Genomic DNA, 27,566 nt, shown 5'->3' on the forward strand with positions numbered 1-27,566 from the left:
AATGTGGAAACAGTCTAAGTAAACAGGGAAAACGTATAAACAAACTGTGGAATATGTATACAATGGACAACTATTCAATAATAAGAAGAGGGGCTTCCCTGGTGGCGCAGTGGTTGAGAGTCCACCTGCCGATGCAGGGGACACGGGTTCGTGCCCCAGTCCGGGAAGATCCCACATGCCACGGAGCGACTGGGCCCGTGAGCCACAGCCGCTGAGCCTGCGCGTCCGGAGCCTGTGCTCCGCAACGGGAGAGGCCACAACAGTGAGAGGCCCGCGTACCGCAAAAAATAAATAAATAAATAAAGAAGAAGAAGAAGAAACAAACTACTGATACACACAACAACATGGATGAACCTCAAAGACATTATGCTGAGCAAAAGCCACTAGACTTGAGTGTGTACTGTACAATTCCATTCATATAAAATTCTTGAACAGGCATATCTAATCTAACATTTTAAAAACAGAATATCAGTTGCCAGGAAGGGAAAGGGGGCAGTTGACTGGATAGGGACACAAGGGAACTTTCCACAGCAACATAAGCGTGTGGTTAACACATGTATACTTCTGTCCGAATTCTATAGCTTAGATTTGTGCATTTTGATTTACATAAATTTTAAAGAAAAAGAACCATATAAAAGAATAAGTTGTGGGTGGGAAGTGGAACAAGTTACAGATAATAGAGGGTGACAGAATGTTGGTAATTTTGGAGCTGGGTGATGGCTAGACGGGAGTTTATTATACCATTCTGTTTACTTTGTATTTGCTTGAAATTTCCATAACAAAGCTAAAAACAGAAAGCCAAAGACATAAACCATAAACCCAATGTTTAGCTGATTCATCTGAAATACAATTACTCTGTCAAATTGCTGTAAAAGTTTCCAATCACTCTCAATTTCTATATGCAATTTGTTGCCATCCAGTTACAAACCATCTATGCCTGGCACCAGCTGCCAGCCCACACTATTCAACAGCACTGTCCTAACCTGTTTTGCCTCATTTTTCTTCTTCACCAAATAATAACAGGAAGAGCAACAACATTTGCCCCTTAGAAGTTTTATGAGGATTAAATAATAAAGTATGTAGAGTGCTTTGACCAGTGCTCGGCATACAACTCTTCCAAAAGCATTAGCTATTAGTCTCATTAATACAACCTGTTACCATTTTTTTTTAATTCCTAGGATCTATTTAGTTGCCAGTAACTAAACAGGCAACTAAGAGATATAGAGTTTACTCTCCTCAGAATGGGAGCCACTGACGGGTTAGCAGAAAAGCCCTATAATATGAATTGTGCTTTAGAAAGAACACTTGCATCTCAGCCAGTCCTCATGAATGTTCAGCTTATTAATGGGCTGAAATTTCTGTATTTTAAATATAGTATGTATATTTCTACCTAGGGATATTTATCAGCACTTGTACAGAAAGCAGAAGGTTTTGTTTCAAAATGATACTTCTGTAGAGCTCTCCTCAGAGGACAACTGAATATATTTGCAAATACAGTATATTAGGTAATTTCATCTGCTGGTCTGGATCTAATCAAATGAAATTGTCACCAAAACTAATTTAGGGTCAACAGTGTTTCTACACTAATGATGACCTGAGGCAGACAAGCTATTAGGACCCTGTTATAACCGAGAAACTGTTAGGATAAGTACCTTCTTATACTCTTCTATCTAGTAGAGACAACCCAAGTTCCACTGACTGTGCCTTATAAGACACTCTATAGCACAAGGAAGAGTATTGTGCAGGTTTCCAGCACATGCAATCTTGTTACCATAAAGTGTAATTTAAACACAGACCCTAATACCACTGTTACCCCAATTTAAAAAAGTATACTTTATTTTCCAACCACACAAATGACAAAGTACGTATTTCTATAAACACCATTCCCTAAATTTTAGGGAACTAGTAACCTAAACATAAAAACGAATCTGCTTATTCTACTAGCAACTATTTTCATGGCAATTTGAAGTAATAAAACAAAATAAAATGTGTTGGAAAAAAGTCAAGTGAAAAGCAAAATAATGTTACCCCAACAAAATCAACTGTCTTTAAACAGAGTAAGTTTTTCTTTCCTTTCAAATAAAGAGAACCAAAAATGTCAGCAATAAAAGCGCACGTAATTAACATAAATCACAGCGATGCTATGCCATGGAATAAGAAAACAGACAAGTTACCGATTCACAGGTCAGAAACATTCTCCATACCCCTGCCTGTATTGTAACCAGTGAACTGTAGAACTCTAAGACTTTCTGAAAGTTGCAAAGAATTCAGTAACTCGTATAAAACCTCATTAACAATTACTGAGATACCACAAACACCTGTTGCCAGTGTGTTCCGACCGTGGCTTTTAAGTGGAAATGTTTACGTGCAAAAGCCCTGGGTGCGATAACTGGGCGAAGCCCCCTCGGGCATATTCCCCGCCGCTGGGATTAGGGAACTGGGAAAATGGGGGGGCTGGGGGGGTAAATGCTGCCTCTGCCCCACACCTACTCGGCCGCCATCCTCCCGCCCGCGCTCCACTGCGCAGGGTACTCACAGCTCTAGTCTCGTACAGGACCAGTTTCTGAACCGAGCTGATAATGGGGGCGGCGGCCGCAGGCATGGCCCGAGCTAGTGGGGGCCCCCAAGGCAGGGCCCCAGGCCGCGGCCCAGGTTGTGGCAGCCTCTGTCCTCTACCCCAGGAGACTCAAAGAGAAGACGTTTCAGACCCTGCACCCCAGCTTCAGCCGAGAAAAACGCCGCCTGGTCGACAAATATATACACAACCAGCTAACACGCTTAAGTGTTTCCGGATCCTACGCTCCACCTCCAGGCAAGCCCAGCCCCAGGCACGGAGGGGGCGGGGCTGGAGGGTGCACCATAGAGAGGTCGTGTAGAGGTTCCCAGAACCTGCGTACTGCCGAGGGAGGAAGCAAAGAGCGCCATCTTTGGTACTGGCAAGAGAAAAAATGGGCGGCGAAAGGAGCTGCTGGTTTAGTCAAATCTCTCGTTTATCTGGTCCTTCTCTTTAGAAAAGTAGATCTTTTGGGACTGGATTGCTTCTTTTGAAGGGGTTCTCCGAGTTGCAGATAGATCCATTTCCAAGTTGGTCTGTTTTTCCCCGCCTACTTCTGCGTTCTTGGAAACCTAACAATGTTCTTTCACTGAGTGTGTTTTCCCCGCCGCCCTCGCTCTCTTTGTTGTCTATTTTACCCTTAGGAGAGTCAACAAAACCCACATTGTCCAGAGGGTGTGTGGTTAAAGCAATTTTTTTTGAATCATCTAAAGTTGGAAATTACCAACTTTGCCACATACTTGTGCACGAGGTTAACCATCTGTAAATTCTAAAAATGAGCTGCCGAGTGTAATGCAGTGCAGTGTAGCACTGGCTTTGTAGTTCTGCGTTAAAATAAGGTTTCTTAAAAAAATAAAAATAAAAAAATAATAAGGTTTCTTCCTTTGGATGTGCGTGAACATAAATAGACAATGCATGTACCCTCTTTGATCATCACTTTCCATTTTTGTGAAAAGGAGTGTATTATAATTATGAATACAAAATTAGGTACAAAAGTGAATATTGAAAATGAGAAAATAAATCACAGCCCCACCTCCCGAGGCCCCGCCCCCCGAGAGGTTTTGCGCTCTTCTCAGCTCTGGGTTCTCTTGGCAACCGCTCAGCAGATCTCTTGGCAACCGCTCCACAGAGAGTCCCGGGAGGCGGCTACGGCCTGCTGGTGGGGTCCGCTGGGGTCCGCTGCGGCCAGGTAAGTAGGGGTAGGAGTCCACCGCTCGGATGCATTTTGGTGTCGCACGAATGGAATTCCACCTCCTGCGTGGACCCCAGACCAATTCCTTTTCTTGCAAAACTAAACTTCGGGATCTCCGGAAATTCCGCTTTTTAAACCCACTTCCCTTTTCAAGTATCAATGTCTTCATTTCACAGATACTTACTGAGCACCTACTGTGAGATGTAAGATGTACTCTAGTGACAGCTAACCCAGCCTAGGTAGAAGTGCTAGGTTTCCCAGGAGATGGGCCCCCTGTTAACCGCAGAACCCACTGCTAGAGGATTTTTCAACTGCTATAAGTGTAAGGAAACTTTAAAATTTAAAATCCATAATGTAGCATTAGGGATTATATTGTAAATTCAAAATTAAGAAATTACAAATTTTTTAAATTAACAATTATTTATTATTTTACATTTTCTTTCATAGTTTGGGACCCTTTTTATTAAGAACTAGAGGGGCTTCCCTGGTGGCGCAGTGGTTGAGAGTCCGCCTGCCGATGCAGGGGACGCGGTTTCGTGCCCCGGTCTGGGAAAATCCCACATGCTACGGACCGGCTGGGCCCGTGAGCCATGGCCGCTGGGCCTGCGCGTCCGGAGCCTGTGCTCCGCAACGGGAGAGGCCACAACAGTGAGAGGCCCGCGTACCGCAAAAAAAAAAAAAGAATAAAAAAAAGAACTAGAAAGATGGCCATGTCAGTTCTGGCATTTTGCATTGACTTAGATCTTTTAACTGGGAAAAATATTTAGTTCTGTTCCACTTCATAATGGAAACCAACTCTTCTGAACATGAGTTAAGTATTTGCACAATGTTTTTATTTAGGATAACAACTCGAAATAACTGTAGAACTCTGGTTTTCCAATATTTAGTTTTCAATTATTATGTTATAGTATAATTAAGCACTTTCATTCGAACCTGGTCTTAGTTTTGTTCACCCAGAAGGAGATCCTGAGACAAAATTTGAGGACAAATCGTTTACATGGGCAATAATCTAGCGAACAACAGCAGGAAAGGGAAGGAAGCTAATGAAGGGAATATTATCAAGCAAATTTCTCTGTGGGCTGAATTCACTGGGGAATGCTTGGATGTCTGTCCCAGTTATTCCTTGTAAGGGGAAAGGGAGCTGGGGTATTTATTCACCAACTCCCATCAGTTATTGGTTGAGGGCTGCTATGGCAGAACATTAATTCCCTGTAACTTCTAGTCTGCCCTGTGCTCAGGCAGAATAAGTTCTGGCAGCTAGAAAGAGTCCTTAGACAAAGAATCACACATGCCAGCCCTTGGAAGTTGGGCTGGCCATCCCTGGAAAAGGCACATATCAAGTGGATAGGGGCAGGGCACTAATAACATCTGCTATGTTCCTCTCTTTGTGCCACTCATAGTCACTCCCCTCCCCACACATTAAATTTCCAGCACCTTGTCACTGGTTCTTCAAGGCGGTGTGTGGTCCCAGTTTCTAAAAGAAAAGGAAGATAGATCCATTTATCAAAAATACAGATATCTCCCTGCCCCCAATTATGCAGCAGCAACTACCTCCACCTGCCAGTGCAATAACTCCTTATACAAGGGTGTGACTCATTGGGGATCACCATATATCATGTTTGTTACACCACTCTCATAGCCCCATTCACATGCTTCTTCCCCAGAGCTCTTTTTTCTCTTATCATCCAGTCTTGCTCCTTCCAGGCCCTGCACCAAGCCATTCAGCACTGTTCTCCAAATTGAGGACCTAGGAATACTGATTAAAGCCCTACCCACCAGGAGGATTTCCCCTAATCACCATCTCTCAGGGCTACACCTGAATGGGACTAAAGTCTGAAAGCATTCCGTTTACAGCTTGCACCAATATATCGTGATTCATCCATGATTTTTTTTTTTCGTTTTTTTATCAGCTGTTCCCAGGGAATCCCATATGAGGTATGAGCCAAGGGACATTGGTGAACCAGAGATAGGTAACATGGGGGCGTCTAGGCTGCTTGCTTATGAAATGTATTTGGCCTGATCCCAGTGTTCCATTTTTCTCATTCCGTGGATTACTGCTGTGCCTGCCCCACTTGAGGACTTGATTGTCTGACATACCCAGCTCACGATGGGCACTTTCGTGTGGCGTCCCATGGCCAGGCATTCTAAGATTCCAAAAGGTATCCTACCCAGCACAGCTACCTCTAGCATCGTGGGACCTGGCCAGGTATATGGCCCATGAAGCAAGGCCTCGGCACCGTAGCCTGAGACTGCTGCAGAGCTCTCTCTTGCTCTTGGCCCTACTCAAAACTGACAGCTTTCCAAGTCACCCCTTAAATGGATCAGAGCAGTATTCCCAAATGTGCTACATGCTGTCTCCAAAAACTAAAGAGACTTACAAAATATTGCACCTCTTTTTTAGAGGTAGAAGGTGTAAGTTACGGTAACTTGTCCTTTACCTTGGAGAGAATGTCTCAGAATGTCCCAGACCACTGGCCTTTTAAAACGTCACCAATATAACAGGTCCTCGAATCTTTGTAGGTTTATTTCCCATTTTCTGCTGCCCATACGTCTTATGAGGGCATCCAGAACACTTGCTACTTCCCACTCACCAGGTCTGCTATTGTCAATATTGTGGATCAACAAGACCCCTTTGTACTATATTTGTTACAAAGAGCAGGAGAGTCCCGGGGTAAGACTAAATGTCCATTGCTGACTGTTCTAAGTAAATACAGACTGCTTCTGATCCTCCTCCTTGACGTGTATTGAAAAAAAAATGCATTTTCCAGCTGAGTAGCTATATATCAAGTATAAGAAGCTGTGTCCATCTAGTAAAGTTCTCTCCACAGCAGTTGCAGTTGGGGCTGCCCCTACTTAACGTTTACAGTGGTCCAATATCATCTGTCATGATCTGGTTTTTGCAGAAACTCAGACTAGAGAATTAAACAGGACAATGCATCTTTTAAATAGTTTTGGGATAGCACTCTTCCATTTCATTCAGGATGATTTACTATTGTTTATCTAGGGCAGAGGCTAAGGAGCAGGTGTGCAGTTTCATGAGCTTCCACTTGGCCTCTTCAACCACAGTGGCCCTTATTCCACAGTTACGGAATCCCTGTGAAGGTTTTTCCAGCTGCAATCCCTGTTATGCACTCAAGGCCCAGGAAAATAACCACCGAGTGATCCTTCAGACTCTTTGGATGCACTGTAAGACAGACTTGAGCCAAGGTTCCATTTATCACTGGTTCTCCATTTGCCCTCGCTCTAATACGAGGCTATGATGGCATTTTGGATCTGCTGGTATTGATGTCAGCTGAGACCCTGTGTCCTATAACTGTTCAAAGAGGAGAATATTCCTATTTCCACAGTGTCTATTTCTCTGGTTAATTGTTGTAGGTTCTCTTGGGGAAGGATTGGGGAATCCCTATTATAAATACTTACTATGGAGTTGTAGGCTAGATCCTCGAGGACTCCTTGCCGTCCTTCAGTCAATGGGCTCTGGAATCATGAAGAAGGAATCATGACTTCCACTGTGGCTGCTGACATCAGGCTTTGGTTCACTTACCCTTTTTCGTTTTTAGAAATGTAAGTTAATCAACACTTTCATTGACTGCTCATCTGTCTCATTCCTAGGGAGCCCATGATTTATCACTATCACCGCAGATCTCTGTGGGTCTTGCTTGTGGCCATTCTGGGCTTGCTGCCCATTATAGTAATTATACCTACTTTGTTTCTCACAGTTAAGGGCTGCCACCTGGCCTCTGCTCTTCCAGACCCTGTCATCCCTACTGACACATGAGAACCCAGTATCATAGCGGCCTCTCCCTTACTTTATTTTATTTATTTTTTATTTTATTTTATTTTTTTGCGGTACGCAGGCCTCTCACTGTTGTGGCCTCTCCCATTGCAGAGCACAGGCTCCGGAGGCGCAGGCTCAGCGGCCATGGCTCACAGGCCCAGCCGCTCCGCGGCATGTGGGATCTTCCCGGACCGGGACAGGAACCCGTGTCCCCTGCATCGGCAGGCGGACTCTCAACCACTGCGCCACCAGGGAAGCCCTCTCCCTTACTTTAAATCCTGGCCCAAAAACGGACAGCCATCACTGAGCTTCGTAATGATGCCAGTGCTCCCTTACTAGCTCATTCCTTAACATCTTAATGAAAAGAGTGCCCTCTGTCCATCCCAAACAGCAGAGTAGGCTGATGGTTCTCTGGCCTAACATAATAAATCCACTTAACATGCCACTTCTGTGAGTATTTAACACCTGCCTCTGTGCCCTGTCAAGGCAGTTCTGGCATTTACATCCCATTGTTTTTTTCCAAGCTTCAAGTAACCTTACCAGCAGTGAATTAGGACTTGCTCCAGGTGTCCTAGCTAGGATGTTAAACTATGAGTCACGGGAGACAGCCCACTATCAATAAACTCCTATCCAGTCTGCATTCCCCTCACCTGACACCCTCAAGATCTTTCCCAGGCGTGTTCTCCTGGTTCCTGTTGGTACACTCATAGCCAGGCCCTGGAGCTCTTTAGCTGCATAACACCTTTCTTCCTGTCCAGTGCCTCCCCAGTTGGGCTGGGCTGACACTTGACCCCAGTTACTGCTCTAGAAGCTATGAGGGGAAATAAGCTTGTAAAAGTCGAGCATTGTCTTCTGAGGCATCTGCCTCAGGTGAGGCATGGAGAGGCTGCTCTCTTCCGTAAATGAGAAGGTTATCTGTTAATACAGAGCATTTGGGAGTAATCTTGGGGTTCAAAACTCAAGGTACTTAGACATCCAACTAGATATCCCCATCCCAGGCCTTATGGCCCTGGTTTTAGTGTGCTTTACGGAGACTCCTTAATAAATGCATGATCTCTCTAAGAAGTTTAGATGCATTTTCTCCTTTACAACTACATTTTATACTAGCATTACTTATTTTGATGGTATTTTTTAAAAACTTGAAATTTCAGCCCTTTAGTTCCTGAAGTTTTCATCTCAAATCTTTTTAATATACTAGTAATACTTCTTACTACATCTTATTTCATATTGTCATCTTAAAATAATATTGGTATATTAAGCCCATTTGAATATTCTTAACTTCCACAGAGAAATGTAATCATATCGCATTTACCTGGGAGTATATAGCCCCCTCCAATCCATTTTTCATTGTTCTGTGAACAATGTCCCAGACCACTGGGACAAAGTTTTGTTTCATTTTTCAAGTCTATTCATTAAAGTATTTTCATAAGGTTTTGTAACTTTTCCATAAAGGGCTTGTATATCTTTTGTACTATTTAATCCTGTTTATTTTATATTTTTGCTGCTAAGTCATATTTATATTTGGTTACATGTTCTAGCTATTTTTGATATATAGAAACGCAACTGAATTTTGTATAATGGTTTTGAATTCAGCAAATTGGATTATTTTATTCTTAAAATTTATCTGTGACATATTTGGGTTTTCTATGTAGACAGTCATATCAACTGGGAATAATTACACTTTTCTTTCTTTTGTCTTAAAAAGAACATTTTAAATATTTAATCATTAAATATAAGGGTGTCTTTCATTCATACCCTTTATCAATAAAAGAAGTTCCCTTCTATTCTTAGTTGCTAAGAGGTTTATCTTTTATTCAACATTAAAGGGTGTTGAATTGTCTCATACTATTTCTACATCTATTAAGATAATCATATAGTTTTTCTCCTTAAATTTATTTTAATATGATAAATTAATTTTCTCATACTAACCATCCTTGAATTCCTGGGGAAGCCCAACTTGGCCATGATGTTATTATCTTCTTCATATATTGCTAGATTCAACTTGCTAATACTTTGATTAGGATTTTTAAAAATCTTGTTCATGGGGGGCTTCCCTGGTGGCGCAGTGGTTGAGAGTCCACCTGCCGATGCAGGGGACATGGGTTCGTGCCCCAGTCCGGGAAGATCCCACATGCCGCAGAGCGGCTGGGCCCATGAGCCATGGCCGCCGAGCCTGCGTGTCCGGAGCCTGTGCTCTGCAACGGGAGAGGCCACCACAGTGAGAGGCCCACATATCGCAAAAAAAAGAAAAAAAAAAATCTTGTTCCTGAATGAAGTTGGCATATAATTTTGCTTTTTTGGACTATTCTCTGGTATAGGTATGGAGGTTACATGAGAGCCATAAATTAAGTAAGAAGTCTCCACTTTACCCTTTTTCTGAAGGAGTGTTTATAAGATTGCAAGACTTGGAGCACTTCAATAAAACCATCTGGTTTCCTTATGGGAAGATTTTTAGTTACTGATTCAGTTTCCTTAATGGTTATAGAACCACTCAAGTTTTCTCTGTTTCTTAAGAAGCTGATTTTACTAGTAATTTGTCAATTTTGCCTAAGTTTTCAAATTTATTTGGGATAACTTTATGATAGCCTCTTATTATCTATATATCTGCAGCATTATTTTCTCTGTGGTCCTTCCTCCTATGTCTAATATTGTTTGATCAAGTAGACAGTAAATCAGTAAGCATTATGGAAGATTTAACCAATAAAATTCACAAACTTGATGTAGACAATTTTTTTGAAAATTACCATGGGGTAGGCCATAAGGCAAGACTCAACAAATTTCAAAGAATTAATATAATATGGAGAACAGTCTCTGATTAATGAAAGAAATCAGCAACAATGAAAACGCAGGAAAATCTTAGTTTTGAGATGTGAGAAAACACAACTCTAAAAAACCAATGTTGAATATTATTTAATTGTGCCTTCTATCTTCTGTTCTTGATCAATCTTGACAGAGTTTTCTATTTGTAAACCTCTTCAAAATACTGCTATTTAGCTTTGTTGCCCTTCTTTATATAATGTTTTTCTATTTTATTAATTTTTAATATCTATTTTTCTTTTTCTAACTTCTTAAATTGTGAGCTTATATATTTTGATATATATTATGTTCATTATTTTTCAGTTCTATGTATTTTCTCATTTCCATTAGGATTTCTAACTAGAGCCATTAGTAGGCCCTACACACATACCCATTGACAAATTTATATGTGTATACACATATAACATATTTAGTTTGATTTTTTAAAGCATTTGCTATTGGGTTTTTGTTTGGCTGGTTGTGTGTACACTAATTTGATCTTTAATAGAATACACACATCAAAACATACATGTGAATATATACATGTATGTATTTTTTCCTTAATTTAGTCTTTCAAAGATACTTTATTTTAGCTGTCTTATATAGCATATAGCTGGCTTTTGCTTTCTGTCTCAAACTATGAACCTATTATTGTTTTAATAGATCAGTTTAACTTATTTGCCATTATTGGCAAAATCCATCTCTTAGTGGCATGGAATGGCTTCTGGGCTAAGTAAATTCACAGAATATTCTAGTTCTCCCAACCTGCCTGCCCGTTCCTCCTAAATTAGTCACTTTAACAATCTTACTCTTTCTTACTGTAGTATTTTGTATTATGACTTCTCAAGAGAAGACAGAAGAGCATCCTTTTGTGGATATATTTAATGAAGATGAAGCTGACAAAAACTTTATGCTGTCTAAACCTGTTTGCTTTGTTGTATTTGGGAAACCAGTAAGTTATCTCTTCTAACTTATTAGTTAATATATTTTTTAATTTTTAAAGTCATAATCTCATGTTACCATACAAGATTGAAAACTACATCGTGTGCTAATTTTTTTTTGAGTGTTTGTTAGACTTTCACTGTATGACAAACTCTGATATAGTATTGGTTGTAAATTATAACTTTCTCTCCTCTTGTACACTATTATTGAAAAGGAACCTAGATTGTATTTATCTTTGCTTTTATATTATGAATAAATTAACTCATCAAAGCACTGCACCATGACAATTGTTAGTAGTATGTGATCCAAGGTTATTTCACACTCAATTTTCGTATAAAACTTTCTGTGAAATTTGTTGTAAGCCTCTCTGGATATGTGAAGACAGGACACTAAAGAGACAAATGGAGGATACTCTCATCAGTGTCTAAAGCTCCTGAGAGGGGATGTGCTTCATCTTTACCCACAGTGTGTTAGTGGACCTATGTATTATCTTTCTGCAAAACAGGAAGAAACCAAGAATGGCTGTCGTAAGATAGCTCGCCTTCCTAGGCAGTTCTAGTAAGGACCTCTAGATGAGAGCTTTTTTCAGCCTCTGAGCTTAGTTGGTAGTTACAATTAGAGGGCCTAAGGTGGTTAATATAAAAGCCTCTCCGGAATAGCAGAGTCTAAGGGCTGACTTGATTTTCTAGAGACCCTGGGACAGGGTCAAGAAATGGTTCCAGTAACTTCTATTATGTTTCTAAAATCAATAGAATTTTAAAAGTCAACGGTGGAAGCAATCAGATGTAAGTGTTACTTCATTAAAGTGAACTTCTATCTTTAAACTATGATACTTTTCAAAGATGTCCATTAAGAAGGAATTTTTGCTCTTGAAAGTTACTAAATGGAAGTCTGTCAAGACATTCACAATTATAAACTTTAGGCAGGAAATAAAATGATGAATCTCAATATAATCAAAATGATTTGTACTCAAAATTACAAAATTTAACAATCGGAAGAGTGCAATACCTAGAATACCATTATGGTACAGCTTTCTGCTTTCAGGGCTGTTTTCTTAATTAAAAAAAAAAAAATCACTTCATAAAATGTGGCAAACAGGACAGTTAATAGAGAAAAATGAAGCTATAAATATCTAGGATCTCTTCTTTATTTATTGTATGGAAAAAAATTTTACTTGATAATATTATGTAATTATAGTAACCATCAATAGAATCTTTAAAAATATGTTTTATTGGCAAATAGCTATTCTATTGGGTTTTAAATAATATCTTTCTTTTTAAGGGGGTTGGTAAGACAACATTAGCCCAACAGATAACACAGGCATGGAAGTGTATTCGCGTAGAAGGTAAATTTTATCTTTTTTCCCAAATATTTTATTATGAAAACTTTCAAATATGCATTAAAATGTAAAGCATTGTACAGTGAACACCCATATGCCCATCTACTTACTATCTATTAGTCTATTATTAATATTTGCTATATTTGCTTTATCACACATCACTATCAACACAGTGAACATTATCTTTAAAATAGCATCAAACATGTTTTGCCCTTCTGTTAGTCTTAGTTTTGGTCATAGAATTTAGGACGTTTATGAAACATCTTTGACTCCATTCTACTGCTTCCCATTCTCTAATTCTGTAATTTAGAACTATTGGGGATATGTGTGTTTTGGGTGTCTCCCTGTGAAATATGAAAAGAGATGGAACTCTCACAGCTGCTCTTGGGGAGATTTTCCAGGACTTAATTATCTTTAATGATAAATTTTATTTTTTATTATTTATAATTTGCTTTGCATTCTTTGCAATATATATGACAGGGGTTGATGTCTTTGTATATAAATATTCTTTTAATCAATAAAACCATTTGTGCCTTAATAGAAAAATAAGCAAAAGAGTGAATCTGTAATTCATAAAAGTGGAAATAAAAATGGACAAATATAAGAAAAGAGTTTAACTTCACTGTTACTCAAAGAAATGCTAATTAAAATAATGCTGATCTATATTTGCCTAATAAATTGGCAGTGAATCTTTAAAGTTTCTACCATCATTGTTGGCAAGAATGTTATCAAATGAGCATTTCACATGCCATTAGTGATATTGTGATCTGGTACAACTTGGGGGAGAGGACAATTCTGCAACACGTAACACACACACACACACACACACACACAAAACTTTAAAAATTTCCCCTTTTTTATCAAAATAAAATTCACTTGTAGGAAATCTTAAAAAGTACCAAATTATTAGCAGCTAGGGACATAATCAGCTCCTGGGTCCTCCCCTAAGTTATACCCCTGTCATTTCTGTCCCAGGATATCTTCCATCATGGAATGAAATATCTCCTCTTAAAAAGGAACCAAGTTATTAGAATTTCAGCCTCAGGACCCCTTTTTGCTAGATAAATTTCAGTGTTCATCTATTTTTAACATTTCTTGATGCATATTTTCCTTTTATACAATCAATGTGCAAAATTAATGGGCTGTAGATGTAACTACACATGATTATAAAAGTATCTGGACTGGTAATACTACTGTATACTCTGTATGATACTTTGTAATTTCCAAATCACTGTCATATACAACCTCATTTCATCCTCATACTCCCTTGCATACTACACAGGGCACAAGCATGCAAGGTGCAAAGGTGTTTGGGAAGTTATCTTCCCCAAGATCCTTTAGCTAGTGAGTGTCAGAGACAAGTTTTCTGTGGAATACATTCTGCTACCTTATACTTTAGTTAGGCTAAAATGACATAATGTGTATAAATGTGCTTTGTAAACTCTAAAGTGACACTAATATTAATCTTTGTTACTAGTTAAAAAACACACAAATATGTTTCTTAACTTGGAAATTCTAATAACAATTTGTGCTAATATTTTGAATTCATATTTTAGCTTTACCAATTTTGGAAGAACAGATTGCCAGTGACACTGAATCAGGAGCTATGGTAAACAAATCTAACTTTCAAAATTGTTACAATTTCCTTAAAAGCTGTGTGTCACAGGTACATTATACAATCATGTACAATATCTGTGTTTGTTCTTAGTTGCAGTCGATGCTGATCAGTGGCCAAAGCATTCCAGATGAACTTGTCACAAAGCTAATGTTGGAGAAGCTCAAGTCCCCAGAAGTCTCTCACTTTGGTATGCTTATTTTTATACAGCAGTGGCTATCAATGCAGCCTTAAAACTCGTGGTTTATCTGAGGCACAAGTAATTCCTGAAATTGCATTTTTTTTTTTTTTTTGCCCTGGCATAGGAAAGGAATCCCAGAGTCCGAATTCAGTTGAGCAACTCCAATAGTTTTATTTGCTTGTTCACTTGTTTTTATTCTTCAGAATCTACATTTGTTTTCAAATTTTAAGTTTATATGATTCAATCTTCTTTTAGTAATGTGTTATCCAGCAAAAGCATCAAAAATCTGCTGTGGTCCTTGATGCAGTGCTGACAGCCTCTGCTAATTGCTTTCCTATTCACCCTGAGTTTTATTACTAAGTCCTGACAATGATTAGGTTTCTCTGCATTAATCCACACTAACAAAGCTGGAAATGGGAACTAGAATGACAGCAGCTTACCCTCTGGCTCCAGATATTGGCAGGCTGTAGCCTGTTCATCCTGTCCAGCCTCTGACTCTGGACCCGAGAAATCTCCCTGCCCTCAAACGGATGCTGAGCAGGGGCTTTGGATCTAATTTCTCAAGAAAGACTACTGAAGTTCAGAATGACTAAAACGTATGGCATTTGCAAAAGAAGGAAGAAGAATCACAATGTGTTTGGGAGAAAATCATCCACCTGAAATGGATTTATTGAATGAGAGAAGAAAAATTTAGAGATCTGCTTTATATTCTTAGTAAATTAAGAGAGGACATTGTCACTATTAAGAATACAGGAGGGCTTCCCTTGTGGCGCAGTGGTTGAGAGTCCGCCTGCCGATGCAGGGGGCGTGGGTTCATGCCCCGGTTCGGGAAGATCCCACATGCCGCGGAGCGGCTGGGCCCGTGAGCCATGGCTGCTGAGCCTGCGCGTCTAGAGCCTGTGCTCCGCAATGGGAGAGGCCACAACAGTAAGAGGCCCGTGTACCGGAAAAAAAAAAAAAAAAAAAAAGAATACAGGAATACAAATAAAGTGCAGTACAATGAAAAAATATATATCATCTATGTCTATAGGTAGATCTATATATAGATTATGTACAGAATGAACTATATCTATTCATACATATATAGATATATATCCCGATATCATCTCCTTTATTTCATATAAATATGCTATCTATCCATTTATCTATCTACTGATCAGTAATAAAGAGGATGAACTTGGGAAAAACACCCAGAATGTGGGAAGTAAAATGAACAAAAAGGTAAAAAGGACAATCACGGAATTCCAACATAGGTCAATAAATGACCTCAAAAAGTATAATGATTGAAACTGAAAATGCATATGTAAAGTTAGATAGGCAAATATCTTTTTGTTTATTCTTTACCTCACATTACCTCTTGAGAAAATTTAGAGTGACTTACATGGCAACAAAAAAATGGCATAAATTATAAGTATTGGCAAAAAAAGAAAGGAAAAAACATGAGAAAAATAAATCTACTCAGCTATGCCATTCACAGTGTTCATAACCCTTTTAACTTCTTATTACAGAAAATTTCAAGCAAAAGTAGAGAATGATATAAAATCCCCCCATGTGTCAAAAACCCAGCTTCAACAATGACAACTGTTGTTTCATCTTATTTCATCTATGCCTCTGCATACATTCCCCCCCAACCTACTTTATTTTGAAGCTAATCCATATCATATCAGTTCATCTGTAAATGTTTTAGTCTGTATCTCAGAAAGATAAGGACTCTTTTAAAACTTATCACATTACTATTATCATACCTAAAAAATTAATAATAAATCATCTACTAATCAGTCGATTGTCAAATTTCACTATGTGCCTCATATTTTTTTTCTAGTTGGTGTTTTTTTGTTTGTTTGATTTTGGAAGCAGGATCCAACCAAACAGGTTTCACATATTGCTACTTATCAGTATGTCACAAGTACCTTTTAATCTGTAAGTTGCCCCTACCTCTTTACATCATCTTGTGTTTTCTATGCTGAAAAAACTGGTTGTTTGTCTTTTAGAGTTTCCTACCTTCTGGAGTTTGCTGATTGCACCTCCTGCTGTCATTTAATGTATTCCTCTTTCCCCTAGACTTCCTGTGCACTGGTACTTATCCTGAGAGCTTGCAGAGGAGAGTGCTATAAATGATTTCTTTATTATAAATTTATTTATTTATTTTTGGCTGCGTTAGGTCTTTGTTGCTGTGCGGGGGCTGTTCTCTAGTTGCAGTGAGCGGGGGCTACTCTTCATTACGGTGCGCGGGCTTCTCGTTGCAGTGGCTTTTCTTGTTGCAGAGCACGGGTTCTAGGCACGTGGGCTTCAGTAGTTGTGGCTCGCGGGCTTAGTTGCTCCGTGGCATGTGGGATCTTCCCAGATCAGGGCTCGAACCCGTGTCCCCTGCGTTGGCAGGTGGATTCTTAACCACTGTGCCACCAGGGAAGTCCCTATAAATGATTTCTTGAGTCTGAGGTCCACATTATCAGCATGCAAGTGCATGGCCACGGTCTAGTCATGCACAACTGGGCTCGTTTAAAGGCTACAGTGAAGGCAGGACCTTGAGCCCCTTCTGCCCAGCCTCCCCTCACCTGTCCTACAGCAGCCCCAAAGGAATTCCTTTGGAACCTAGCACTTTGCTAAACACAGTTTGAAACTCTCTGCTAAGCAAGGATTCTTTCTGATGTTTGGTCTTACCCAGCAGCCTGGTAGATGGTAGAAGCAATATTGGAAGTGAAGGGCTTTCAAAATAGAGATATTAACTTGGGTCAGGGGCTGGGTAAGGCTGGGTAATTGATGACTCCAAGATCCCTAAAGACAGCTAATGTGCTGTCAGTAAAGTATTGCCAGATCCAATCTTAATATTTTTCTGTACCAGAGCCCTTTTATACTTGGAGGTTCTGTCACTATTTAGAAAAAAGTTACACAATCTACAGTTATAATCCCTTCACTCACAACCTGTCATGCTGTGTTGGCCTTGAGCCAAAATCAGCTTCCATGAGCTGCATCCTCACCCAAGAGAAAATGGTAGAGTCAATTCCTGGGCACCCTGAGAAGCCCTTCTCTGCATCCTCCTTCTAGATTGCAGAAAAAATCATTTTCCTTCGTGACTGATGGACAGCCCTGGTCTGGGCTGTCCCTGCCCCAGGTATAGCACATTGTGGATGGTACTGTAAGTCACCAATATGGCCACTCATGCCAGGCTGGGCTGAGGTGAGATGACTATCAGGGCAGGCTGGACGCTAAGCTGCCCAATGTCCATGAATCTCTCAACACTTCGATCTAAAAGCAGTAGCATACCATCTTCAGTTCTGTGGCTATAGGGAATACCTCCTTCTTCTCACTGTGCCAGGAAGCGGGGGCAAAGTGACGGTAGGGGCCTGTTGGTTTCCCCTGGGCTGTGGTGTGAACAGTCTTTGAGTTTTCCCTTGGTGGGGGTGATGCAGGCTGGGCATTAGCCTGCTGAGTGCCTATTCTGCCTATGATAGTATACGCAGAGCCTTCCAGCAAGGAGTGGCATGGGGTCTACCATTCCTCTGTTTTCAGCATGGAGTGCAAGGGCTTGGTAATGGTGTCAAGGAGAAGTGGGACGGAGGGTGGAATCCTCACCTATGCTTCCATCTTCACAACATGTCTCTGGGATTAGAGAGGTTGACAGTGGGCTCAGTAGCTCTAAGAAGTATCCCCCTGAGATCTTCCCAGAATTGGATCCAGAGAACTAAGTTATTCCACTGTAAATCTTCACAGGTGAGATAAACAAGCGACGTAACTGTCTCTGCCGCAACTCTTCCATAGACAGATTTCCAGGGTCTGGATATGATGATACTGGCCACCTCTCATTGGGTACAGCCCCCAAATCCATTGCTCAGAACATTAAGGCAACCCAAATAATGGCCTATCAGGAGACAGCCAGACCCCATGGAAACAACCCACTCTTCTGCTGCCTCCACCAGGGAAGAGATCAAGTATGAAACTCATTCAAATATACATGTGCACCCAAGGTTTGGCATGCCTGCAAACAGTCACACTTGGAATACCTGATAAGCTCTCAGGGCAGTGGCAGTGGTTGTAGTAATGGGCAGGGTGCTGGAGAGCACAGCAAACAGAGTGCCAAGCATCTTTCTGTCATCCACTTACAATAGACAAATGTGGGCAGTGCTGGCAGCAGAGGGAATGGGAGGAAGGTCTTGTGTAATCCCTTGTTTCTTAGAAGGGGAGGGCATGAACTCTGGGAACTGACTGGTCTCTGGAATTATCCAAGGTTGAATTCAATCTAGGGCTAAGTCATGCAGTCCCTTCACCACAGCACCCACAATTGCAATGTGTCAGACCAAGGGGTTAATGCCAGCCATCATGTCCCAGAGGAGACACTGGTCAGTCTTGACAGCCTCACTCCATTCAGTTTTTATAAAATGTCTGCCAAAAATCAAAGCTTAATAATCATAATTTGTCTGTCAGTTGTTCCTCCAAGAAAAAAATATTCTATAAAACAGCAGAAAAATTGTTCGAAGGCCTTTAATTCCCAGCAACAGAGTTAAGAATTTATTAACAAGAGAAAGGTTTCTCAAGCAAGGGAGTGACATAATTAAAGAAATATATTGAGGAAACTAATATGATGATGGTATCCAGGGTGAATTTCAATGAGAAGATATAGGTTTCTGGGTAGGGATGCAAGCCAATAAATGTACTAAGCCAAAATCATATTGATAATGTTGTTTCTTAAAATGTATGAGGGTTACATGGGTATTTTATTACTCTCTGTAACTTATATAAACATATACATATATATTCCATTGTATTATGAAATATTAATTCAAGAAATAAAAATAATATGCCATGCAACCCACTATAATATACCTTTACCATTCATCATATGAGCTTTCCTAACATGAGTTAAAGAATTATTGGCATGGAACTTCCTTCTCTAGGCACCTCATGTGCCTAAAATAAATTGATTTGGAATTTTTAAAGATGTCTCCTCCTAGCCCAATGGTTTTATTTATTGTCAGAAAAACATTATTCAGAGTTATAATTCATGTGGCAATAACCTTAACTATTAATTTTTAAATGTTGACAGATGATTTTAAGACCAGCATTAATATTCATCAATAACTAAATGATATTTTTATAAAGTAATAATAATAAATCCATGCTCTCAGACATTGATAATATTATAAAACTTTTAAAATTATGTTTTACTCTACAGGCTATATTATCACTGAAATACCATCACTTTCACAGGATGCCATGACTATTTTCCAGCAAATAGAATTAATTAGAAATTTAAATTTGAAACCTGATATTATAATCAATATTAAGGTAAGAATATTAGTTGTGTTTCTAGTATGGTATATATAACCATTCTTTTTGATAGTTAAATTCAAGGAATGTTCTCAATTGTTTTAAGGAGTTAGGAAAATAATAATTTATGCGTCAGTTATAGGGTCTGAATTATACTTTGTCATACCTCTGTGCTTTTGCACCTGTAGCTCCATCCACGGGAAACACCTCCTTGCCTCTTCACCAGGCTTCATCACAGTTATCCTTTGAACGCCAGTTCAGGCATCATCTCTGCAGAACTTTCCCCAACAACCAACCCCTCCGCACCAACACAAACATTAACTAACTCTCATTCTCTCTCCCTCTCTCTCTCCCCCACAGCTGCTTCATCACAGGAAAGTTAAATACTTCTCTGATGACCATTCATGTTGCTCTTTTCTATCATATTACCTCACTGTGTTGTAATTGTCCATTTTCTTCTAGACTCTGCCTTACTTGGCGGCAGGAACCATGTCTCACTCCTGTAAACCTCAACTAGCACAATGAGTGGTACCTAATATGTTTGCCAGTTAAATAAAATGAAAGAATGAACAAATTATTGGATGTACGAATGTTAAAGAACACTGATGGGTTGGTCCTGTTCCCATTTCTCTCCTTTACCAACTGTAGAACATGGTAAATCACATTTAGGAGCCTCAGTTTCCTCTTCACAAAGATGATACAAAGATAGCTCTTCATAGGGTTGTGGTAAGAATGCAGTGAGGTGAGGACCACTTGTTTATATGAACATGAATGATAACCGTTTATAACAATACGCTGCCTGATTCCCCAAAGGGTTTGACAACTCAGAATAAATTAGATGGTCCTCAGCTCAGGTGCAGGGACTCAGTGGTGTGTTTGGGCTAGCTGTGAGAGACAGGTGGCATTCAGTGATGGGTGTTGGGGTCATCTGCAGCCCCAGCCCAATGTCATGGTTAGAGGCCAATCAAAATCCCTGTGTGACCTTCAGAATGTCACCCATGTGAACATATGTATAATGGAGAGAAAAAAAATCTCAAACAATTAACTGAAACCAAATATAAAGTCTAGGCCATGGAACACAGAGATTATATAGGAAATTAAGACTGGGTGGAATAAGAACACAGAGATATACAGGCCATAAGGCTCCAAATGCTCACTAAATTTGGGTCATAAATTTGGTTCTAAGTTTGATGAACCAAAGCAGAAGGGGAAATGTGACCAGTTATATAAAATCCGCATTGCCCATGAAAAGACAAGCCATTCCTCAGGAAAACCAAAATGAGAGATATATCTTACATGGGTCTCAACATAAGGATTGTTAACGTAGAGAATGAAGTCCTTAACCCCATTGATATTGTGTGATGGTGGGTGTCCATGGCAGTTTCCACAGGTAGCTGGGGCATAATCAGAGGGCCTCATGGGAGATAGAACTTCAGTACAGCACACACTTCTCTGATGGTTTGGCCTTATTTGGGAATAGAGTCTAGGATTTCTAGACCAGAAGGTTTTAGCCTGGGATCCATGAATCCTTAAGCATCCATGAACGTTCTGAAACTATATGCAAATTTTATGTGCATGAACATTTTTCTGAAGCAAAAGCCTATGGCTTTCATCATATTCTAAAGAGGTCTGTATACTAAAAAAAACAAACAAACAAACAAAACGCATTAAGGGCCAGTGATCTGCTACAGCAGTGGTTCTCAGAATTTGGTCCGAGAGCCAACTGCATTAGCAGCACTCAAGAAGCTTGTTGGAAATGCAGATTCTCAGGGAGCACCCCAGAACTACAGAAACTGTTGGGGTAGCATCCAGCTGTCTGTGTTGAGAAGCCCTCCAGTACACATGGATGCTGCTGAAGTTTGAGGATCACTCCTCCCAGGCATACCTTCAGATTCACCCTAAGATTAATAAATCACTTCCTATAAGTGAAAACAGGAGACAATAGTCTTTGTCAAGGACCCAAAATGTGGGTATTCTGCGTTGCCAAATGAGGGCAAATATACATGTGTTTTTTTAAATTACCAGAATGGGTTGAGATCTTTTTTTGTGAAAAAATTAGAAACCCTAAATAAAAGTCTTGCCTCAGTAAATACCCATCCCATCTCCAAATAGAAGTAGTCTGAAGAAATCAGAAAATGAGCACGAAAAGTTCTAAAGTTTCTTGCTTCCTTTGTTTCTCAAAAGTGTGATGCATGAACTGTTGGCATCAGAATCACTGACAATGTTTGCTAAAATGTCTGAGCCTCACTCTAGACTTAATAAATCACAGGGGAAGCAGAAATCTTTTTTTTACGGTCCTCTGTATAGAGTTACACTCTAATGTTTGAGAACCACTACTATAGAATGTCATCCAGAGTTTATCGTGAAAAATATTCAGAGCAGGATTTACAGCTCAAAACCTTAGTTTATCATTAATAATGTGTCACAGAGCGTGGGCTACAGATCAGAAGGCCTGGTCCCAAGTTGTAGTTTCCCCTCATGACATTGTGACCTTACCCTGCCAGAGCAGTCCTTCTCTGATCTGCAAAATGGCTTTAATCATATTGTATTATTTCTCTTACAGGGTTAGTTTAAGAATTGAGTAAAATATTACACATGTGGAAGCACTTGAAATGAGAAGATTACTCATAGACTTTGGTTTTGTCCTGTTTTACTATCCAGATTCAGTTTTCTCATTTACAAAATGAAAAGGTTAGACTAAACTAGATGACCTTTCAGGTCCCATTCATTGATGCTATTTTATGAACTACTTCATCCATAAAGCTGTAAATGATAGTAAATACTATAAATACAAGATATATTTTTTTTGTCATAAGATTGTGGCTATTCCCCCATTTTCATCCATTCTCAGCTTTTTCAAACTAATCTGACAGAATCTTCCTGTGTACCTTTGCTGACTAAATTGATTTTCTATTCTATTTCTCTGGCTCTTTCTACTGTTATTCTAACCCTCTTTTTTTATTTTAATCTTAAAGCTTCTGATACTTTCTCACATGTGTTACTTTTGGGTAAAGAAAAGTGTTGTCATAGCATAAAAGTTGTATCTTGTGCCTCTCTTGGTATATGATAAAATCTGATTCAAAATGCCATTTACAGTATTGAATTTGCTCAGGGTTTTGAGGAATTTGGGAGTTTAGATACTGCATAATATGTGAATAGGAAGTAAAGGCATATTCAAAATGTTTTATGTAATTACTAATGTTGTTCCTTAGTGTCCTGACTATGATTTATGCCAAAGAATTTCGGGGCAAAGGCAGCACAGTAGTACAGGATACATATTCACAAGAGATCAGTGGGATCCTGAAATTATTGAGAGTCGTAGGAGAAAGAAGGAAGAAGCCCAAAAGGAAGGAAAAGGAGAAGAGGAAAGGGAAGAGGAAGAAGAGCAAGAAGAAGAAGAGGTAATATCCCCATACCAGATACTACACTTTTAAACTGCTATCATTAAATTAAATGATAGTATAAATAATTAAAAAATAGCAGCTACTAGAGAAAATTACACTTTCTTTAAGTTTTCATTTAGTCTTGAGGAAATAGCAAAAATATTTCATGTTTTCAAGAACCATTAGATCATAATGTAGAGGTCATCAAGTTTAAGATCATCCTTCTTGTCAGTATGGAAGTCCCTCCATATCCTGACAGCTAATCTGCTTCATTTCATAGCAACAGAGAGTTACTGGTCACCTACTATGTGTCAAGCACTATGTAAGCTAGAGTGAGGAGTTAGAGCCATATAAGACAAGTGTAATATGGAGAAGAAGGTAGCCCAGTCAGAATCCAATTTATGAAGTTAGTATAACCCCGATTTCAAACTCTGACAAAGAGAGCACATGAAAAGAAAGCTATAGCCCAATTTCACATATAATGTTGATACAACAATCCTAAATTCAGTACTAGTAAGCATAATGCAATAGGGCCTCAAAAGAATCTTCTACCATGACTTAATGAGGAAAATTGATATAAAGAAATCTGTTAATAGGTGACGGGTTGGATTTAGCCTACTGGGGTGGGACAGGTCATAGTTTGCCAGTCCTTGCCCTACTGAAATATACCTGTGATTTCTATTATAAATTTATTTATTTATAATGTTTAATAATTTAAAATAATTTCTATAATTTCTAAATTATTATGAATAAATACTATTTCTATTAGGGCCTAGACTCTGTGAAGTCAGATGTTAATTTGTAGATGGCTACATTGCAAATCATTTGTCTAGTGGAAAAGATAAGCCCCAAAGGCTACAGTTTTATTGCCCTGTAGGATATTAAGCAGGATATCAAACTTTGCACTCTGATTTCAGTTATTATAGATACTTCAGCTTTGTCATCCTGCTGGTTCCCTCACTAATAGGTTAAATGAATTTTTGACATTCGTTCTTTCACTTAAGAGTAGATCTTAAGAGTTCTCATCACAAGAAAAAAATTGTAACTATGTATGATGATGGAGGTTAACTAGACTTATTGTGATCATCTCACAATATGTACAAATGCAGCTGACCCTGGAACAACTCCAGGGTTGGGGCACTGACCCTCCATGCAGTTAAAAATCCAAGTTAACTTTACAATCCAACCTCCGTATCCGCAGTTCTACATCCTAACAACCGCAGATCATGTAGTAGTATGGTATTTACTATTGAAAAATATCCTCCTATAAGTGGACCCATGCAGTTCAAATTCACGTTGCCCAAAGATCAACTGTATTGAATCATTATATTGTACACCTAAAACTAATGTAATGTTATATGTCAATTACATCTCAATTTTTAAAAACTGTTATTTTAAAAATATAAAATAATCTTCCCTGTGCAAATAAGGCATTAGATAAAAGTCAGCATCTATATACCAGATTTTTTAAAAAGGTAAACCTCACAGCAAATAGGAAAAAAAGTGTGTCATTTTAGCCTGAATAAAGCATACCATTGTAATTAAGATAACAAATATGGTAATAAGATAATAAATATGATATTGAATGCCTACCAGGCCTTGGGCTGAGAACTTTTACACATACTATTTCCTCTGCCTTGAAATATTCTTTCCCCAGAAATCTGTGTGGCTCTACTCAAATGTCACTTCTTCAGAGAACCCTTTCATGACCACCTTCTCCCATCACTCTCCATCCCCTCTCCCCTGCATCATCTTTCTTCTTAGCTCTTACCACCACAGCCTAACCTGTGAGGTATTTGTTTGTCTACTTATTTATACTCTGTCTTCCTCAATTGGGACATGTACTCTCTGAGCCCCAGGGCTCAGTTCTGTTCTGTTCCCCAGTTTTGTTCTCTGTCATCTCTCAAGCTTCTCGAACAGTGTCTGGCACAGAGTAGGCACTTAAGCTTTATTAAATGAATGAATCAATGAATGAATGAGCTACAAGCTCAGGTATTCATAAAAAATCTAATTTCTTTGTCTCTAAAAATATGATGTTATTCCTTTACTCTTCCCTACTTATTGGGGAGCAAAAAGAAATTAGTAAGTATCCAAGTGAATTTAAAGCTTTATTCCATCTGATTAAGGAACTTCAGGGGTGTTCTATGTCTCTAAAATAAAAATCTTGTTTCTAATCTGCCCTTCTCCCTTCTTCTCATCCCAAAAGGGCATCTAGGTATAAGGAGGGAGGGATATGACTTGTAAATAAAGTAACGACTAACATATATTTAACATCTTTTCCATTTAGGCATTTATTGCTGAAATGCAGATGGTGGCTGAAATTCTTCAACATCTAGTTCAGAGGCCTGAGGATTATTTGGAAAATATCGAACGCTTTGTTAAATTTTATAAGGAAATAATTCTTCACCCTTTAGAAGTAAGAACAAGATATATTGCTGAAAATGGGAATGTTGGTATCTGTGTTTTAACCCTGAAATAACTTTCACATTTCTTCACTTCATGTATTATCTACCTGATTCTCCTCCTCTTGAGCTTGGTAAAATGCTATCAGAATAAGATTGCATTCCAAAAGCTGTTTCACAGAACAATATTATTTTACTCTTACGAAGCAGGAATGTTGCTGAAAATTGCATTTTTCAAAAGCCATTAGGGGAATTTATTTATGGTTGTAGGCTGGAAAGTCCATGTCAAGAGATTGTTTTGTGAAAGCATTTATGGGTTTATCAAAACAAATGTACACTTGAGGTGTATCTTTTATTCTAAAAGGAATTGTTAATTTAGTTAAATTGCAGTCTAAAGAAGAGGTATCCCAGACTGGTTTCTCTGTTTATCCCATTCAAAGATGATTATTTGTAAACATGATAAGGCCATTATATATTATAATAGGAAATTTTTAATTAAAATAATTAGCATTTTAAAAGTATGATTACTGAAATTATGATTATTGAAAAGCATATTTTTATGGTTAAAAATCCAGGGCAGACTCTGTCCAATTTATGTTGGAGATTTATTCAACAAACATTTATTATCTGGTATTTGGCCAGATACCATGCTAAGCAATGGAAATACAAAGAAAATAGAAAACAGTCCTCAAATTACCTCTTCCCATCTGATAGAGAAACTAAAAGAATTTGTTTCATGCTGTTTTATAATGTTTATATATCTTTAGAGACAAATGAATGGATCATTTTCATCACCATTGCCCACCCCGCCCCCGCCAAAAAATGAGAACCAAACTGGTTCTTTTTTTATTGAAATACAGTTGATTTACAATATTGTGTTAGTTTCAGGTGTACAGCATAATGATTCAGTACTTTTGTTTTCTTATGTATGACTTTGATTCCTCCCTTCTTCTTCTTCCATTCCCAGCCTTTAAACATAGCTTCTTAAGTGTAATTTACATGTCTATTTATAATATTCTTTCTCCTTCAACAAAAATATTCTACATATTCCTTAAGTGGCTGGCATTGGGTATCAAATAAAGCATAATTAATATCAGATTCTGAAGATTAGAAAACTACATTCATGGGCAGGAGGTTGGATAGGGACCAAGTCTCACATCCTAGCATCACCAATGCCCAGGGCAGTGCCCAAATTCTGGCGAGTGGTAAATGCTTAACAGATGGTCAGCTGAACAAGTGATGAGATCACAAAGGAAAAAGAATAACAGCTTCCGTTTCATTACATGTAAAGCTTCTGGAAATCAATTTTTAAAAAACACCTCACTCAAATAAAAAGACAACAAACTTGAAAAATATCCACATCAACTATGATAAAAGATTTAAAGCTTTGATATAGTAAAAGGTCATAGACTCACAGACATAGAGAACAGACAGGGTTAACAAAGTGGAGGGAGGGTGGGTGGGGGAGGGATGGATGGGAGTTTGGGGTTAGCAGATGCAAACCAGTGTATATAGAATGGATAAATAACAAGGTCCTACTATATAGCACAGGGAACTATATCCAATATCCTGTGATAAACCACAATGGAAAAGAATATTAAAAATAGAATGTATATATATGTATACTGAATCACTTTGCTGTACAGCAGAAATTAACACATTGTAAATCAACTATTCTTCAATTTTTTAAATGTGAAAAAAAAGGTCATAGAAATGATTTTTCTAAAACCTGTAAGGTCTTACCCTCCCGATGATAAATGGGCAAGAAATATGAGCAGACAATTCACAAAAATGAAAGACAAAAGAGTAACAGGACTGTAGAAAAATGTTCAGCTTTACTGATAATAAAGAAAGGCTAATCTAAATTAAGAGATATTTCCATGATCAAATTTTAAAAGATGAACAAGGAATAAGAATTACTAATTCTAGCAAGTATATATGGTAAAGCACACACTCTCATACCCTGCTGAAAGGAATAGAAATTAGTATGGTGGTTTTTAGACAGCTCGTCTGAAAAAAGCCCAGAAGTGGAAAAATTCTAAGCCCTACAGCAAAGCATAGATAAGAATCGATTGCCCTGGTGCCAGCAGTGCAAGAATTTCAAAGCCAAGAAAGAACC

General features: G+C 38.7%; 2 protein-coding genes across 6 annotated transcripts in view; one reads left to right on the forward strand and one right to left on the reverse strand.

Annotated features, from left to right (window-relative positions):
- The window catches only part of FIG4 (FIG4 phosphoinositide 5-phosphatase), a 129,828-nt gene extending 127,024 nt beyond the window's left edge, over positions 1-2,804 (reverse strand). For 4 of the 5 annotated variants that reach the window (XM_049695513.1, XM_033418670.2, XM_033418674.2 and 1 more), the window contains exon 1: positions 2,537-2,804. In XM_049695513.1, the coding sequence (XP_049551470.1) occupies positions 2,537-2,602 (66 nt within the window). In that variant the 5' untranslated portion in view covers positions 2,603-2,804. The remainder of the gene's footprint in view (positions 1-2,536) is intronic. The other variant, XM_004264730.3, reaches the window with a different exon arrangement.
- An 821-nt stretch (positions 2,805-3,625) lies between these two features.
- AK9 (adenylate kinase 9) overlaps positions 3,626-27,566 on the forward strand; it is a 122,645-nt gene continuing 98,704 nt past the window's right edge. Inside the window, exons 1-8 of the mRNA XM_033418675.2 lie at positions 3,626-3,743; positions 11,145-11,272; positions 12,544-12,607; positions 14,158-14,210; positions 14,310-14,406; positions 19,568-19,680; positions 22,875-23,063; positions 25,333-25,461. Of these exons, the coding sequence (XP_033274566.1) occupies positions 11,156-11,272; positions 12,544-12,607; positions 14,158-14,210; positions 14,310-14,406; positions 19,568-19,680; positions 22,875-23,063; positions 25,333-25,461 (762 nt within the window). The 5' untranslated portion in view covers positions 3,626-3,743; positions 11,145-11,155. The remainder of the gene's footprint in view (positions 3,744-11,144; positions 11,273-12,543; positions 12,608-14,157; positions 14,211-14,309; positions 14,407-19,567; positions 19,681-22,874; positions 23,064-25,332; positions 25,462-27,566) is intronic.

The sequence above is a fragment of the Orcinus orca genome, chromosome 12 (genome assembly GCF_937001465.1).
Source record: "Orcinus orca chromosome 12, mOrcOrc1.1, whole genome shotgun sequence".
Lineage (NCBI taxonomy): Eukaryota > Metazoa > Chordata > Mammalia > Artiodactyla > Delphinidae > Orcinus > Orcinus orca.